This window comes from Xenopus laevis, chromosome 3L (assembly GCF_017654675.1).
Source record: "Xenopus laevis strain J_2021 chromosome 3L, Xenopus_laevis_v10.1, whole genome shotgun sequence".
Lineage (NCBI taxonomy): Eukaryota > Metazoa > Chordata > Amphibia > Anura > Pipidae > Xenopus > Xenopus laevis.
In genome coordinates this window covers 52,864,307-52,882,984 of record NC_054375.1, presented here as the reverse complement: position 1 = coordinate 52,882,984, position 18,678 = coordinate 52,864,307, and the positions used below count along the sequence as shown (strand labels likewise).

At 38.4% G+C, this 18,678-nt stretch overlaps 2 protein-coding genes across 4 annotated transcripts in view; one reads left to right on the top strand and one right to left on the bottom strand.

Moving 5' to 3' along the window:
* cfap43.L (cilia and flagella associated protein 43 L homeolog) overlaps positions 1-1,031 on the bottom strand; it is a 54,558-nt gene extending 53,527 nt beyond the window's left edge. The window contains exon 1 of the mRNA XM_041586225.1: positions 867-1,031. Coding sequence (XP_041442159.1) covers positions 867-898 — 32 coding nt within the window. The 5' untranslated portion in view covers positions 899-1,031. The remainder of the gene's footprint in view (positions 1-866) is intronic.
* A 91-nt stretch (positions 1,032-1,122) lies between these two features.
* Positions 1,123-18,193, top strand: kiaa1191.L (KIAA1191 L homeolog). 3 transcript variants are annotated; one of them, NM_001096378.1, is given in 9 exon segments: positions 1,180-1,327; positions 2,580-2,691; positions 2,890-2,968; positions 4,332-4,522; positions 6,057-6,174; positions 9,635-9,759; positions 14,230-14,333; positions 14,552-14,676; positions 17,088-18,193. In NM_001096378.1, coding segments are annotated over 7 exon segments (903 nt in total). In that variant the 5' UTR covers positions 1,180-1,327; positions 2,580-2,691; positions 2,890-2,940; the 3' UTR covers positions 17,300-18,193.
* Positions 18,194-18,678: the final 485 nt, after the last annotated feature.

Here is an 18,678-nt window from a genome sequence, read left to right as displayed (position 1 = left end):
TTGCTGAAATTGTAAACTGGAGAACTGCTGAATAAAAAGTTATATAACTCAAAAACCACAAATAGTAAAAAATGAAAACTATATGGGAGATTTTGCTCACATTTTGTAGGTCAGATTTTATCTGATCTTGCCATGCACTGTGGTGCAACTGCCGGAGGTGCAATCGCCAGAGCAGTGATAACTGTTTTAAGGGGTGGCAGGGCAATTTGTGGGAGACCCTGACAGGGTGGCCCGGGTGCACATCTGAGTAGTTACCCCACTGGCCATGCTACACAACAGAACAGCACAGGATTTTGTAGGATCCTATGAAAATATAATAACCCTATAGCTAGAATGTAAAGTCAGATTAGATAAAGTATTATGGTGTAGTTTGTTCATGCATCTATAACTGATCTATTTCTATTTCAATTGAAAAAAAGTTGGTCAGACCCCATCAGATTTTATCTCTTCAAATAAAGATGCAGCATTTTCCACGTAGTTTACACATCAGATTTTTGACTGAGGATGCGTTTTGTCGATCCAACGCCATCCGACAAAAACTCCCATGGAGTTTAGCCCTTCCAGAGCATTGCTTTTTTAGATGGGGTCAGTGACCCCAATTTGGAAGCTCGAAAGAATCAGAAGAAGACAAATAATTCGAAAACTTTTAAAGAAGATACGATGAAGGCCACTTGAAAAGTTGCTTAGAATTAGCCATTCTTCTATAACACACTTGGCCAAAGGAGAAGTTGACTATTGATACAATATTTCAGTGATGTGAGCAGTCAGGACAAACAATGGAGAGAATAGCAACATAGAAACAAATCAGTGAATTATGTTTACTACTTCTACACCGATGATAATATTACTTTAGTCTGCCGGTTTACCTAACTTCCAGAGCACAGCCGGAGTTTTCCATCGTTTTTCTACGGAAGCTCTGCTAATTTCCCGGCTCCAGGCGCTATAACGCGTTGCTAGGATACGACAAACACCATGGCCACTGAGGCATTCCTAGGTAACTAGTAACCGGGAGAAAACTGCGCATGATCAGTTTCTTTTCCCCACAGTAAAATGGCGGAAAAGGAATCAGCGAGCAGCGGCGCGCCTCGAGAACAGAATCCATTGGCACGGGAATGGAACGCGCGTGCGCCGGCCCTGCCCCTACGCACACGCACGCGCCTCTCTTTTCATTCCAGGTCGCCATTCTGCAATTGATGATGGGTTGGTGTCTCGTTTTCATTACCGAACCTAATCGACTCCGTTTCGGGGTTCAACACGGAAGAAGGAAGGACGAGTTGTAGTTAAGCGACAGCTGGGAGGGAGGACTGAGGACCGATTGGTCTTACAGGTAAAATCCATCTGCGGACTGGTGTAGGTGGTATGGCCGGATTAAACCATGACTGGGGGAGGGGCGATTTTTGTGTTTTATTCTCTCCAGCGAGAAGCCATTTATATAATATTTCTATCATTATACATATAAAAAACGTAGAAGAACGCCCATAGCATAGGAGTCATGGTAGCATAATACGTCCCAAATTGAAATGGATGATGTCTGTTCCCTGCACATGTTCCTAGTTTCTGGGTGCCATTACACATATTGGTGTGACTGTAGAGTTACCACCTTATCTGAAAAACGCACTCATTATTGTGTTTTGAATCTTCCTTCTTAATGACATTGCCATATAATATACTGGCTACCAGTGAGGCTACAATCTCTCATACAGCTGAGGATTTGGAGCCTGCTGACGTTACATTTTAGCCCATTTGTGTGCTGGAACATATGCTTTTTCCTTAGCAGAAGCTAATTAGGCTCTCTCTGGCTGCAATAAACTACATATCCCAGCATCCCCTAATAGCTGAAGCATGCTGGAAGTTGTGTACAATCTGGAAACCTTCCTGTGTTTTTCTTCCTTACAAAAGAACAAAAAAAAAAAAATAAACTACTGTTCTTTTGAAAAGGCAAAGATTATTGGTTTTTGTTTATTTTTATGCATTTTTTTTCCTCTTTGCATGAGGAATATTGTATAGTTGTAACAAATTGTATGTGTTGCAACATATTTTGCCTGTAATGGAACTGCAACATAAATAAACTCGCTGCACCACGGAACGCTGTGATTGGCTGTCGGAGACACACCTCGACCATGATCTTTTGGCTTGCCCAGAAGTTCCTTCAATCCTGCTGACTCAAAATGCTATATCCAAAGCAACAGCAGAGGAATGTTCCCTGATGGGCCCCCGGCGGGCCTTCTGATTGGTTGTCGGAGACACACCTCAAAATGTACTGTGCTGGCTGCTGCAGAAACTTCTATCTGTCCCTCAGTCAAATGCAGGATTTTCAGCCAGCGAGACACCAGCAGGGATGTCCTAAGTAAGTTAAGAAAAGAGTGGTTGTTGTTCTCTGACTTCATACTCATTTCTTTTTAACGTTAAATATTCTTATTGATTTGCAAAAGCTGCCAGTTACATATATATTGCCTTTTTTTATGTGGCTTAGGTAGACATTAACTTGTTTCTGCTGATATGTGTTTTATCCATAAGGATGTTAAGTAAGCATGCTTAATGTCTCTTCTTCACGCATCATTTGTTTGCCTTGCCTTTAGGCACCCTGCATGGACCACTTCTGGAGTATTTTCCACTGTTTCAACGTTATTTGCACAATGTACCGCTTTGACTTCATTCGTTCCAATTAACTTTCCGGAACCCAGTTGCTTGGTGAGACACTTAATAACTCTTCCCTTTATACGCAGTGTTTGTTCTTTCTGTATAAATGTGTCAACATTGCTGACTCATGACTTGCTTAATGTTCTGGTCAATATTACTGTCCCTATTTGTGTTGTCTGAGTGTTTTGTTTGCATATCCTATGACACTGTGGTTTGCTTGGGCAATGAATAGTTGCTTGTCTTTGCCAGGTGACAATTTCTGGAATACCATAGAGAAAAAAAGAGAGCAACTCTATTGTAATGGCATCAAGACAGCCTGATGTGCCTGGTAAAGTTTTAGTATTGTTTTTTTTTTTTTCTTGATAAATCGCATACCTACATGTGTTTTGAGCTCAGACCGTTTTTGGATGCTTTTAGCTCATCTTGTTTAAGAAACAATTTTACAGGTGTTAATTGGTTTCTTGTGAAACTGCCAGTTAAGGATTTGCAGTGCATTACTGCTTGTGTCCTTAAAATTATACGCTTTCTTTGAACACCGGTCTTGTCCAGCTGTGGCTGAAGTGCAGCATTTCTTTCTTTTATCACTTCAGTATTTTAATCTGTGCAAATAAGCTTGAAATTAATAAAATATTGTTGGTTTATGAGGCTGAATACAATTCATAAAAAAAAAATAAATCGATAACATTGAACAAGTGCCTTCAGATTGATTAAATTCTATATATCGGTAGTAAAGAAGGTGGTGATTTTACTGGGGTAAATTTTATAGGCAGAGAAATTTACCACTAAAGGGCTGTGGTTGCCTTGGACTGATACAGAACCCTAAAATGGAATGTGTAGTATTTCTACCATAGTCTTTAAAGCTTTATTTCTCCTTTTAAATGGATGGTTCACCTTCAATTGGTCTTCATTATTTATTTTTTTAATGGTTTTGAATGGATTGCCTTCTTATTCTGACTCTCCATCTTTCAAATGGGGGTCCCTGACCCCATCTAAAAAACAAATGCTCTGTAAGGCTAGAAATGTATTGTTCTTCTTTTTATTACCCCTCTTTCTATTCAGGCCTCTCCTATTCATATTCCAGTCTCTTATTTAAATCAATGGTTGCTAGGGTTTATTTGGACCCTAGGAACCAGCTGAAATTGCAAACTAGAGAGCTGCTTCATAAAAAGCTAAACGCAAAAGCCACGAATAATAATAAATGAAAACCAATTGCAAATTGGCTTTGAATATTACTCTCTACATCATACTAAAACTTAATTTAAAGGTAAACCACAACCTTCTAAAGATCGCAGGTTGGATAATTCTGTGCTAACCATACCTAACCTGACTGATCTGAAGACCTGGTGCCAAGCCGTAGGGTGCCTCTCATAACATTCTGCTATTTATAGGTCATGTTAGTGTCTGGCAGAATCACAAATACATGTACTTTCAACCTGGTGTCCTTTCAGCTACTGCTGCCTACTCAAGGCCATTCAAATAGAAATGTTGTCATTACTGAATAAATTTCCTCGTGGTTGTCTAGAATGCACCGCTATTTCTAAGTCACAGTTATCAAATAGATTTTTTTTAATTGTGTTTGCTTGTGGAGACCCATAGCTTCTACGTAGACACACTCCTGGTACTTGTGTTAATAAAGTATTAAAGATTTGAGTAGAATTTCTTGAAGTAAGCTGTGGGCTCTTTGTCTTCAGCCATTGAGCACGGTTCAAGTGGGCTGCTGGGAAAGATGTCCCTCCCAGTTGGGATGCACCGTCGAGCTTTCAGCTATGACGATGCGCTGGATGATACAGCACCGATGACACCACCTCCCTCAGACATGTGCAGTAACACCATGTGGCGAAAACCTATAATTCCAGAGCGTAAATACAAGTTACTATCCAAGGTATGCTGTGGAGAACATATCTCTCGGTACCCCCTTACTTTCAATTTGCATTTTGACTCCCACATAATCACTTGATCACAGAAATGGTTTGCTTCAGATTAATAACTATAAAAATGCAACCCTCCATTTTTTTTTTCTTTTTATATAAAAAGGCACAATTTAGAGATCCAAAATAAGTTTAAAGATGGCCAGACATTATGGGGTCATTGTCCATTTCCCTCGTATTGTGGGACTGGAAAGATTTTGAATGCAGTTCAAAACAAGTAAATCTGTTTCAACATCCTGACACCGCATGCTAGACTTTTTAATTTGGGGAGGATTGTATATTCGCTAGGTCGTACCATGGTCCACATACCTGGGCTGCCATTGTCAATTAAGGGCCACATATTAGGAAGGCTTTTCCCCCTGGGGTCACTGGGTTATTCATCCACTTCCTGCCTAGAACATATCTGGCCTGACTCTTATAATTTCTTTTGACTTTTGTGCATTGTCTCTGCACATTTTGGACTAATGCATTTGTGCTTCTTTAATGTGGGGTTTTTAGAACTGAGCTCATTATTTTGACACCCGAATGTCCTGCTGACGTAGATTATTTTTGTGGCCATCTTCTACTACCAGCAAAACTATTGTTTCCCTTTTTTTGTTTCAATAGGATTATTAACCTGAAGCATAGCATAGTTGTGCTTATCCTATTCATGGCACCGTGAATGATTGTGCGGTGTAGGAAAAGCTTCACAAAGTGATTTCCCTGTGTCGTAGTGAACAAAAACTATAGTGTATTTTGTGAGAGTATATTGTAACATTCACAGATGCTTGACGAAATCACACTTTGTTTTTAACCGTCTTACGTGGAAACAATCGTTTCTTAGGCTGACACTCCAACTCTGGGTAATTTGCTGTTCTGTCTTATAGTAAGTGTAATGCCAACATACAGTACACACCATATATGTTTTTGGTCTGTGTAACAAGCCTTAGACCATTAATATATTATTGAGAAAACTCCTTATTAAAACGCTTGGGTATGGTACACATTACGATTTACTGTGATGTAGGGGAATGCAAATAAAGGCCCTTAGATCAGATATGTCTATGGGTCTTGAGCTGCCTCAGAGACTTGACTGGTATTGCCAAGTTATACTGATGTCTTCAACTTGCACTCCTCCTGCTGTTACACTGCAGTAACGAAGTTGGTTTTCTGGGAGTCGCTGTAGCTTGAAGACTAACAGGTTGCCCATTGGTCATAGCAGATATGTCCTCTGCATATTTCATGATAGTCTGGAGGAAGCATTTTGCAAATATAATGTTAAGGAGGACTTTTTTTCAAATCTTCTGGCTCCTGAGACAATAATGTAAAATATTCTTATAATACATTTCTCACAAACAAGTCTATGAATGTCACAAAATGCTCTTACAAGTATAATTAGCATATATGTATTAATGCCACTTTCAATTTACTGAACCTAACTTCTATTTGTCATTTTTTTCCCCCCTGCCCCAACACTTGTCGACCTGTTTTTCCACCCCCTTTGAGCAGATTGAGGATGGGGATAGTAATATTCCTCCGCCTTCTTTGCCCCCTTCCTCTTCCACTGAGAAAGTCCCTGTGGTGAAAGCTAAAGCCACTTCTATCATCATGAACTCTCTTATGACAAGTAAGGATGCCACTTCATTGATAACCTGTTATATATTTCATCTATAAGGTAGAGTAACCGTTCCCAGATAGCATTATTAGCAGGCAGAAGAATACTGGGGTTGGATCTTTGTATCTTGTATTTTGCACAAAATTGTCACTGACTTTCCACAGTTGTTCATCTTATGAACTGCTGTTGGTAAATGCTGGGCGTATTGTCTCAACAAATGAAGTGCCGTAGGCTAGCTGTCCCTGATCTTTGCATATGTTTCCTTTGGTACATATTCTAATTATGAGGCAGTTCCCTTAATAATACAGGCTGTTCCATTTGGAGAATAGAAATGGACCAGTCTTGGCCTGTTAATCTGCTTGTTGCTTGACTTAATGAATCTTTAAATCATTCGCTGTCATGGACTGTTCCTCCTAGTTGCTGGCATGCTACCAACTGAGGTTTAATTGCAGTTTGCTAGTTGTTTGTTTAGCTTTCTTTTTTTTTAAAGAACAAGTCAACCCTAAAATAAAAATTTGCTTAATAAAAGAAATAAAGAATAAAATCTAATATACATTTATGAAATATTTTTCAGTTTACAAAGCTTGTTTGTGAAAACAATTGCTATTGATAGCGGCATTTGCTTAATTCCCCAGCAAAGACAAGTCTGTTAATCTGCATTTTGTCTTACGTTGTATCAACCGTCTGAGCCATCAGGACAGAAAATAAAAAGGGACAAACTCTGCTTTCAATAGTATTACAAATAACTTAAAAACCACAGAAAATTTGTAATGAATGTATATCGCAAAGTTGCTTAGATTGTTTTCTTTTATTAGGCAAAATATTATATATTTTTTGGGTTGACATTCCCTGTAAAGGGAATAGTAAAGAATCATATTGACAATATGTAGGTAAAACTGTTTTGCCAAATGGATTAGTAATATATTTATGAATTGTATATTATTTGGTTGTTCCTATCCAAACTGATGTTCATTAGGAAACGGTCTACTCCATCATTGGCACATAATTAGGGATTCATGAGAATTCGGCCAAACCCTGAATCCTTCTTGAATACTGAACCAATTTGAACCCTAATTTGCATATTTATATGCAAATTAGGGGCAGGCAAGGTGAAAGAGAATCGCGTGATTCAGCCAGGCACATGGATTCGTCCAAATCCTGCTGAAAAAGGCAGAATCCTGGCTCAATACCGGAATCCTGAATGCTGTGCATCCCTACAGAAGGTCTAATATACTAGTAAAATTTAATAGAATTTCCTAGCTGTTCCCCATATTTCTTGTATATAACTTTTTCCTAGAACAAATATAATTGTCTAGTTGGGGGTCCACATGAGTGTTGCATTTACATATAATAATACCCTATAATGTAGCCAGCATGTTGTTGTAGTTGAACTAAGTTGCTGTGTGAGGCATTTATTAGATGGAAGTGCTAGTTTGGATACTGTTGGTAAATGTCTATGTAGTTATACAAACCACGATCTAAAACATAAATGTATATCTTGCAATTCCTTTCTTTTTGCATGATGATAGAATGGAGAACCATTCTTTAAGGCTAATTGGTTTGTATGGCATGATTTACATAGCAATAGTCTGTGCAGTCTAATAACTGTATTTTGAGCAGTGGCTAAGGCAGTCCTTTTTATGACCAAGTTACTATAAAGTGCAGACTTAAAGGGCTCCATTAATACATTCATCATCTAACTTGGGACCAGTTTAACAATTAGGAACCCAGAACTCCAGCTAAGTGTATAAACACTGTGTGCCATTTAGTCTCTTGGGGGAGTACGTGATGCATTTGTAACTTTCTGCACTCCAGCATTTGAGCTGCTGGCAAAATGCTGAGAGTTTTAATTGTGTAACATGTGTAGTACCAATGAATATCCATCCCTAAATTTGAGCCTAGAGCAGGTTGTATTTGGAACTTGCAGTTCCTGGCATTGCAGGAATACTGGGAGTTTAAAGTTCTGCAACAGCTGCAGTGCAAACAGATTCTTGTTCTTGACCTGAAGGCTTCCATGGCTATGCAAAGTAGCCATAATAGAGTTCTCTCCTCTTCTAGGAAACTTCATCATGTCAATGTTCCAAAAAGTGTTTCACTGACTGCTTTTTTTGTCTTTCTCTGTAGGGTTGCTACTTTAGGGAGATAGATAGATAGATAGATAGATAGATACTTGGTAAGGACTAGCACTCTCCTGTATTTATTTTAAAACCAAAAACTCTTTATTTTACATACCACTTGTGTACAACAATTCTATCCACATTAGGACCTTTATCAAGGATAACAAATCGTGACTTAAGCAAATCTTAAATACCCATAACCATTGTGAAAATGGAGCCAAAACGAGATCAAACCATCAATTAATTCATGCCTCAATGAATTTAATTTGAATATGAAAATTAGCAAACCTATTGGAGTGCATATCACTGGTCTATCCACTAGGTGTTGGCTCCATTTTCACAATGGTTATGGGTACTTAAAGGGGACCCGTCTCCCCAAAAAAATATTTAAAATCCTATTTTATCACATTGGTCAAGCCAAATTAACTTTTAATTACACAATATAAATTATTTGAATCTTGTTTCCTTCAGTCTGGAAATTCATAATCATAGCAAGCAGGTAGGAGCCATTTTCTGGACACTGTTATTAAGACAAGCCTTGCATCATCTCAGAATCTTGTTTGTGCACCAGAATGGGGGACCTAATGCCCATCCCCATGCACGGGATACACAATTAAATGATGAAGAGAATGGGGGAATGTGTGGAGAGCAGTGACATCCAGGAAGTGCTGAATGGAAAGTGAAAGTAATTGTTTGCCACATCCACATGTAAGGCATAGAGGAGGGGCAGACAATATTTGATTGACAACTGAGATTTTTAAAACTGCTATGATGCTTTAATAAAAAATAGAAATTGGATTTCATGTTTAATTTGAAAAGGACTTTTAATATACAGTTTTTTTTTTTTGTGTATGGGTGACGGGTCCACTTTAAGATTTGCACTGTATGGCCACTGGGGTTATATACATAATACCTTGGAAATGACAAATAAAAAGATTTTGGCTTGTTCTCTCTCCTGTTGCTACATAATTAGGTGGAAGTATTATTGCCAGTGTGTGAAGAGATGCAAAAAAGGGGTTCCATGTCACACATTGGTGGGAACTAGACAATCTTCTCTTTTTTAGAGGGTTTACAGAAATTTGATAACTTTACAAATAATTTAGAAATAACTAAGCTTTACCAACATTCCATCAGTACCTGAAATGTAAGGAGCATATAATGCGCATGCACCTGTTGTCTCCCCCAGTGTCCATCCCCTACAATGATTTACAGATTTTTGAATCTTTTTGATTGCACATTGGAAATGTGTTCAGTGTCCGTGCCTCGTTCTGTGTTGTGACATTAGTTGGTATAGTACAAATCTCTGGCTTCCATGCCTGCTTGAAAGCTGTGTGTGCGAATGTCTCCTTTTCCAGAGCATACACAGGAGAGCATTCAACGCTTCGAACAGCAGGCGGGCCTCAGAGATGCTGGGTATACGCCACACAAGGGCCTCACTTCTGAAGAGACCAAATACCACCGCGTGGCAGAAGCCCTGCATGTAAGATTCTCTCCAGTTTCCCTTATCATCATGTGCCTGAATCTTCTTACAAGCGGGTTAGGTGCATGGTTATAAAGTACTGATGTAATACTTTTTTTCTTTTCTCGCCTACATTATGTACTAATGTCCACGTTGATCCTATTGGATTTTTTTTTTTTTTACTATATAGATTGTGTAAAAAATAACTTCCAATAAATTCTTATGGAAATGTAAGTGGTAGTTTACCTTTTTAAACTCGTTTTTCAGATAGTACACTGCTTTCTATTTTTTATTTTTGACTGTTTTTCTAATTTTGCACTTCGGAGATAAATTTTTTTCACCTTCTGGAGGATCTCTGCAGGGGGGGGTCACTGACTCTGTATACTGTTCTAATCACGTTACATTAGCTGACACATTTCTTGTGTTTGGCCTTTCTGAAAATAAACCCTGAGTTTCATTACAGGCAGCTGTTAGAATTGATACAATAGTTGCTAATACTCCAGAGATGCTGCTGAGAAATGTATCGGCTAATGTAGCAAATTGTAACCGTGAATCTGCACCTGGATCACTGAGCTGCCAAACATTAAGTTGTAAAGTCTTTAAGGGGTTGTTCACCTTCCAAACACCTTTTTTCAGTTAAATTTTTAGATTGTTCACCAGAAATAAAGACTTAAATTTTCAATTACTTTCCATTTTTTATTTTTAACTGTTTTTTCAAAATCAAAGTTTTAAAGTTAAATGTTTCTGGTGTTTGAGTCTGGCAGCTCAGTAATTCAGGTGCAGATTTTTCGCTTTTACAATTTTGCAATATTTCATGATACATTTCTCAGCCGCATCAATTCTAACAGCTGCCTTTAATGAAACTCAGGAATTCTGCTCCGCTGGGCCAAAGATAAGAAATGTATCCACTAAATGTTTCAATTTAGAACAGTTTACAGGGTCGGCGACCCCCTCTCCCAGAGCAGAAGGTGAAAAGTGATACTACACTTCAATATTAGAAAAATAATCACACATAGAAAATAGAAAGTAATTTGAAAAAGCCTATATTTCTGGTGAACAATGTGAAACCAACTGAGCTGAAAAAAAGTGTTGGAAGGTGAACAACCCCTTTAATATCTAAAATCAGTTGAACAGAACGAGTGTTGGGGAAGGTGAACAACCCCTTTTAATATCTTTTATTTCGTTTCCTGTGCTGCTCCTGGCTTTCAGATCCAGAAGTAGAGAATTACACAGCTATGATTATCCATGTAAAAGGTTCAGTTGGTACAAACTGTGACCGTATTCAACATTTTTTTCAACATGGTGTTGGTGTTTTTGCTGAACATACTTTCTGCCTATTCCTTTAAGAAATGTTTTTGTTATTTTCAAAGGCTGCAGTTCAAGGTCTGTTTATATGGAGCTTACTATCTTTTCTATTTATCTATCTATCTATCTATAGATAGATAACCCCCCCCCCCATCCATCCAGTGGCTCTTGACTGGAACATGATTGTATCCCTTTAAATCACACTTTCACTCTGCTCTATGGTCATTGCACAGGGAAAAACATTGTTCTCTTTTTAGCCACATGTGCTGAGTTTGCAGGGAAATTCTTTGTTCTGCTCTTTTTATTTGTTAGCTTGGCATTTCTGTATTGATAGGTCTAACCATACCGTGTAAATTATAGTTATCCAAGCCATCTCTAATAGAAATAAAATTGTAGATAGGGCTATTCAACTGGAGAGGGGTTTTTAGTTGTTGTCTATTGGCTTTGTAGGCTTATTTGTATGGCATCATTTTTACATTTTGTTGTAGTTTTATTTTTAATTATTTAGCATTTTGTTCAGCAGCTGCACTCACAATTTCAGCAGTTATCTGTTGCTAGAATCCAAAGTACCCTAGCAACCAGATGTTTGAGTGAAAGATTTTAAATAGGAATTGGAGAGGGCCAAAAGAGAAAGATAAGTAATAAATAATACTAATTTGTAACGTCACAGAGCAATAGCTTTTATTGGTTTCCAGAGTTACCAATATTTAAAAACTAGAGGAAGGTAAATAAATAAAAACTGTAAAATTTAAGAAATGAAAATGTACAGGTACAAGACCTGTTATCCAGAATGCTCGGGACCTGGAATATTCCAGATAACGGATCTTTCCATAATTTGGATCTTCATACCTTGTCTACTAGAAAATCATTTTTTAAACATTAAATAAACCCAATAGGCTGTTTCTGCTTCCAATAAGGATTAATTATATCTTAATTTGGTTCAAGTACAAGGTACTGTTTTATTATTCCAGAGGAAAAGGAAATCATTTTTAAATATTTGGATAAAATGGAATTTATTGGAGATGGCCTTACTATAATTCAGAGCTTTCTGGATAACTTTTTTTACAGATAATGGGTTCATACCTGTACTAACAATATGGACTTGTATAATAATCTAAAAGTTAATGAGCCAGATATTCCTTCTTTACAATTTCTATAACGGAGATGTTGATGTGCATTTTTGTGGCTTGATATTTAAGTAACCAGCTTTTAGCGAAGGCCCTTTCCTCCTATAGTACCACATTGTATTACATGTTTATGCTAATATTACTTTTTAAAATTTTAAATACTACCTACCCTTTCTTTATTCTTATTGAAAAGAGGGCAGAGAGGAATGTGCGTATAAGAGGGCACAACGCAATCAGGGAACATGTAGGCAAATGTTAAAGGAGGAAATAAAAAGGCACCTATTATACATCTATTAATTCTTAAAGGAACAGTTCTGTATAAAAATAAAAACTGGGTAAATAAATAGGCTGTGCAAAATAAAAAAAATGTTTCTAATATAGTTAGTTAGCCAAAAATGTAATGTATAAAGGCTGGAGTGACTGGATGTCTAACATAATAGCCAGAACACTACTTCCTGCTTTTCAGCTCTCTTAACTCTGTGTTAGTCAGCGACTTGAAGGGGGGCCACATGGGACATAACTGTTCAGTGAGTTTGCAATTGATCCTTAGCGTTCAGCTCAGATTCAAAAGCAAATAGATATGACCCCGCAAGCCTCTCAAGAGAGCTGCAAAGCAGGAAGTAGTGTTCTGGCTATTATGTTAGACATCCAGTCACTCCGGCCTTTATACATTACATTTTTGGCTAACGAACTATATTAGAAACTTTGTTGTTTTTTTTTTTTTTTGCACATACGATCTATTTACTTAGTTTTTATGTTTTTACTGAACAATTCCTTTAAATGTTTTTTGTTTTTTTTTTTGGTTGAAGCATTTATAGTTCAGTAAAATTAGACAGCCCATCTGCCTGGCCACATCTTTCTCCTAATTGTTCCAGCTGCTGGTAATTCCCCTGATAGTGTTAATACAGGCATGTAGGTTTACCATGTGTACTATGTGGACATGCCTGCATTAACAGCAGCATCAGACTGGGGAGCCCACCAGGCATGTAGCCTCAAGGCCTTTACACCATCCCCCAGGACCCCAGCTGCAAGGTCTTCTCTCCCACTAACACCTCCCCCCGCCAGATACATTAGATATATATTGCAAAATAGGTGCATGCTATGTAGAATGCAAATAATTAAAATTACAAATGTAAAATAGTTTGCCTTTAGAACCCCTTTAAGCCTAGTTCTGTGCCACCACCCAACATCTAAATTCTGCTCTCTACTGTCTGTATAGGCTTAAAGGAACAGTAACACCAAAAAATGAGGGTTTTTTTTAACATATACTATATAGTTAACATGCACTGGTAAAACTGCTGTTTGCTTCAGAAAGACAACTTTAGTTTATATAAATGAGCTGCTGTGTAGCAAAGGGCAGCCATTCAAATTGGGGGGAAAAAAGGAGAAAAGGCACAGGTTACATAGCAGATAAGATAACCCTCTGTTCAATACAATAGTGTTTTATCTGTTTATCTGCTATGTGACCCTGTGCCTTTTCTCCTTTTCCAGCTTGAATGGCTGCCCCCATGGCTACACAGCATCTTGTTTATATATACTGTACCTATAGTAGTATTTCTGAAGCAAACATACCAGTTTTACTAGTGCAGAGCATCAGTACATTATATTTAATTACTTTGAAACAATTTGTTTGATGTGTTACTGTTCCTTTCAATATTCCTGGCCCAATTACTCTCCTTTGAATGTGTCACATAGTGTAGCTGGATGAGTAAAATGCATTCCTATTACCTAGCAAGGGTAGGAGGCCACATGTCGACTAACATTCTTGGTAATTAGATAAACTGATATTTTGCTTAGTAATGTGGATTTCTATGCTTTTTATATAAAAAAAATAATTTTTGCATTGCACAGGCCCCAGATTGCCTTTTTGCCATTACTTGTAGTTACTCCGATGTTATTGAACCTAAACAAAGCTGCAGTAATGTCTTGCTTGTATCCTTGCTCATCCACAAGTGCATCCTCTGTCGCAACTTTTCTCTTGGCAGCTTTTCTTCATGGCAGCCGAATGTGCATGGAGTTCTGTCCAGCCATTTTAAATCTTTTTCTTGTCCTTTGCTAGAAACTTAATATGCACATTGGAGAATCCACTGAAGAGAAACAAAGTTCATCTGCCCAGTCAACTCCTTGCAGCACTCCCAGCTCTTCTCCTAAGCAAATGCGCAGGTAATTATTCTGATATTCCTTTGGGACTACCACGTCAGATTTAATGTTGGAGGATTGTTTGCCTGATACTGGTTAACGTAGATACTTTCCAAGTTACAGTTATCATATTTTCACCTTCTACATTGTAGGTTACAATTTCCATGGTATTTCACCCAAATGTGTGTACTGCTATTATCTAGTGGTGCTGGAGCTTCCTTGACCTTTGTTTTCTTCCGCAGATCGTGGTTCAGTCAGGGATCCACCAGCTCTCTCCCAGCTGGGGATTTAAGCAACTCTGATGGAGGAGTGGATAAATGGAGTATGTTTGGCCCTCGTGCTGTACAGAAATCCACCACAGATCCAGGTAAATATTGTTCCTGAGGTCTACTATATATGTTACATTCAAATCAGTGTGGGTACATCTGAGTAAATATAGCTTAAAAAGGAGGAAATAACATCTTGAAATATGAATATTAAAATGCATTCAAGAAACAGTTCAACGTAAAAATAAAAAACTGGGTAAATAGATAGTATGTGAAAAATAAAAAAAATGTTTCTAATATAGTTAGCCAGAAATGTAATGTATAAAGGCTGGAGTTACCGAATGTCTAACCTAATAGTCAAAACCCAACTTCCTGCTTTTCAGCTCTCTAGCTGTGAGTTAGTCAGCGACTTTAAGGAGGCCACATGGGACAACTTTTCAGTGAGTTTGCTTCAGTTAATGCCTTTAAGAGTTGCTTGGATGATTTTTTGGACAGACATAATCTCAAAGGCTATTGTGATACTAAACTCTATAGTTAGTATAGATATGGGTATATAGAATTTGTGAAAGTGGGGGGGGGGGTGTATGGATGCTGGGTTTTTATATGGAGGGGTTGAACTTGATGGACTTTTGTCTTTTTTCAACCTGATTTAACTATGTAACAGTTATGACTTGTGTGCCCCTCCCCTCAAGTTACTGCCTGGTAACCAGTCAGTGGAAACCAAGAGAGCTGAAAAGCAGGAAGTAGTGTTCTGACTTATGTTAGACATCCAGTCACTTTTTTTTTTTTTTATTTTGCACAGCCTATATATTTACCCAGTTTATTTTTACCATAAACAATTCCTTTAAACTGGTAATTCTCATGTAGCTGTGTGGCTACCAATGGTCAGGGGGAGTAAAAACAAATGACTGTATAAAGATGTAGGCTACTACACTTGGACCTGTTGTCAGTTCTGTGGGCCGCAGGAAAATTTCAGATAAAAATTGTTCTAATCTAAATCTTTTCACTAAGAACACGTGTACAAAGTGATATTGACATGTTCCAGATTTTTATACAAACGCAAAGACTTCCTGCCACCAGTATGATAGTAGTATGCTCTTACCTTCCAGTTGTTCCTTACCCGTCATGGTGATATACTCATTCAAGTGTAACAGGATTAATCCCAACCCGCACACCCTGGCCTTCAAGGAATTGAGAGCCCGGTGCTCAATGATTGAGGGATCGGCACCCTCCCAATCTTAGACGATGCAGAAAATTCACTGGCACACGTAGCGAATGCAAGCAGGGCCAAGCCCTTGTGTGTTTATTTGTGAGTGCAAAGTTTCTGGGTAGCAACCCCTTTGTCAAGCGTACAGATCAGTAAATGTGACAATTAATCTAATTAGCATACACAACAAGCAATTGCTAGCACAAAAAAGCAGTACAGCTTGAAGTGAACTTATACAATAAGGGGCCGATTCATGAAGCTCGAGTGAAGGATTCGAATTAAAAAAACTTCGAATTTCGAAGTATTTTTTGGGTACTTCGACCATCGAATTGGTTAAATTCGATCGAATTCGAACGATTCGAAGTACAAATCGTTCGACCATTCGATAATTCGATTTTAGTTCCCAGTCGAATATCGAGGGTTAATTAACCCTCGATATTCGACTCTTGATGAATCGGCCCCTAAATGTTTACATTTTGTACAATGTAATACAATCGAGGTTGCTACCCCGAAACGTTGCACTCCCAAATAAACACTCAAGGGCTTGGCCCTGCTTGCATTCGCCACACGTGCCAGTGAATTTTTTTCATATTATAATCCCATTTTAGCCAGCAGCATTGGGGTTAACTCTGTGCTGTCAACTAATAGGGATTCTTTTTTCCCATAGCTTTACTTTCTCTGCAGTTTCAGCTGTTCCACTACTTATGTGAAAGTGCTGTCACTAGTGATTACTATAGTTAACCTGTGTTAGTATTTGTATTATCTGTTTGTTCTGTCTTACCTGCTCTCCAGTTATTGGAATCCATCCCTCTGAGCATTAGTAGTGCTTGGATGAAGGTCACTGTTAGCCGTGACTGCAGCTCTGATGTTGGGCTTTGTTGTGTGGCAAAAACTAGTTCTTGCTTGACACAAATTATTCTCAAAATAACACTTTGAACACCCACCCGTGCTGGCCCACAACGCCTCTTCAGCCATGGCCTGGGAACAGGTCAAAGACCCCAGTGGGCTGGAGCACAGATTTGCCTGTTATCACAGCTGCAGCAGCCATAATTTAAGACATGTGGCTGGCTGAAACAGGTAAAATTGGGGAGGCAAGGTGATGTGGAATGTCCGTATCATTTTATGGTCCATTAACAAACTGTTTACTACAGTGAGTATATTTTAATAGTCGTTAATGAGTATTCCAGGCATCTTAAAAATAAACACGCCCTGTAAAGTCTGTGCCAGCAGAACTGCCCCTTGAACAAAAGCCTATCCTGCTGGAAATTAGTATATGTTTGATGTGCTGTGTTTTTTCTTAATCAGGAGGTTTCACTGTCCAGCCTTATAAAGGTGCTCAGAAGCCAACCCCTATGGAGCTGATGCGAGCACAAGCTTCGAGGATATCTGATGATCCTGCTGCTTTGAAACCCCCCAAGATGGAAATGCCTTCATTGGTTTCAGGAACTAAGAACATTCCCCGTGGCCACAATCTAAAACCTCGTGACATGAACATACTAACTCCAACAGGATTCTAACTATCTAGCTGATCTGGTCTATTGCCCTCCTGCAGCTTTTCATTAAAGGGAGACTAGCAACACCTTTTCTATGGCTTCTCCTCTCTGAAGATGACTAGTGATATACATCTGGCATTAACTCTTACTTTCTGGACTCGAGCTTTCCATCTTGATGAGGATTTTATTTGTAAGCCTTTAGCACTCTGTATACATGTGTAAACAAAAAACTCTCTAAAATGTCCTCTATGCTAGAGCATTAGACTGCCAGGTAAACCACTGTATAACTACGAACACGCTGGTAGTTGGTAGCCAATACCACATCTTTCGGTATTATTCACCTTAAACAACCACTTTTTCCAGTTAGATCAGAAATTGATACTTGCTGCACCTTTCATCAGGGTAGTTATCAACAGACCTATTCTGTTCAAGTAACCTCATTGTTTATTTTATTTAGGCCACCATCTCAAAAGATACCACAGATTTTTTTTATTTTATGTAGATATGTAATTATAGTGGACTTTTTCATTTTTGTGGACTGCTTCCTTGCCTAGAGCATATCTTAAAACATTTAGGTTATCGAGTCTACATTTCACTACATACCGCAATAACAGGATCCTGGGGTTCTGGTAGAAGCATGATTGTGTTGGTTCTTGTTCATAGGTATAATCATTAAATTGTGACATCAAATATACTTAAAGCAAGTAACCCTACACCTGACTCAGGAAAAAAGGTTTCATTTCTTCTCCCTTAATGTACTGTTGAATACAAAGGACGTTGTAGCTTTATTCCAGTTTCGAAACTTGCACTCGGTTCTCTAAGAACTAATTTATTAATTTTTTTTCGTGCTTATGTGTATTTTTTTTAATTGTGCCTAATTTTATGCTTCACAATAAAAAAAACAAACATTTTGTTTGAGTTATGAGCGATACCCAGCATTTGAATTTAGGGGTGCCACCGGGCCAGCATCGAATCAGCCTAGATAAGGCTGGCGCTGGCATTAAACATTTACCAGCAATGTACTTGCCAGTGTCATTTTTCCCCACTTCCTTGAACTGCTACACCACTCAAATGTCCATTTAAGCCTTCCAACCCCACTCCCAACATATCTCTTCCCCACTACTGCATATCAATACCATTACCCTGAAAAGGTAGCCACCCTAACAGAATGCAAGGACAAAGTTTGGCCCCCAACATGATGTGCAGGGCTGAACCCACCCAACCCATGGGTTTCAGCAAAAACAAAACTACTTGTATGCACCCAGGCAGATGACTGTGCCCTTCCTCAATTTTGCCACTCTGTCAGGCTTATTTCAGTGTTTTACATTGTGTTATATCCACACAACCCCAAACCATGTGTCTTTCATGCTTGAATGCACAATGTAACATACTGCTGATTTGCT

What these genes read in the sequence shown, in the direction of transcription:
- kiaa1191.L (XM_018251261.2), top strand. Translation starts at nt 2,256, where the DNA reads ATGTACTGTGCTGGCTGCTGCAGAAACTTCTATCTGTCCCTCAGTCAA. An exon ending in CACCAGCAGGGATGTCCTAA is followed by an intron (nt 2,348 to 2,579) that starts GTAAGTTAAGAA and finishes CCTTGCCTTTAG; the next exon opens with GCACCCTGCATGGACCACTT. An exon ending in GAAATCCACCACAGATCCAG is followed by an intron (nt 14,677 to 17,087) that starts GTAAATATTGTT and finishes TTTCTTAATCAG; the next exon opens with GAGGTTTCACTGTCCAGCCT.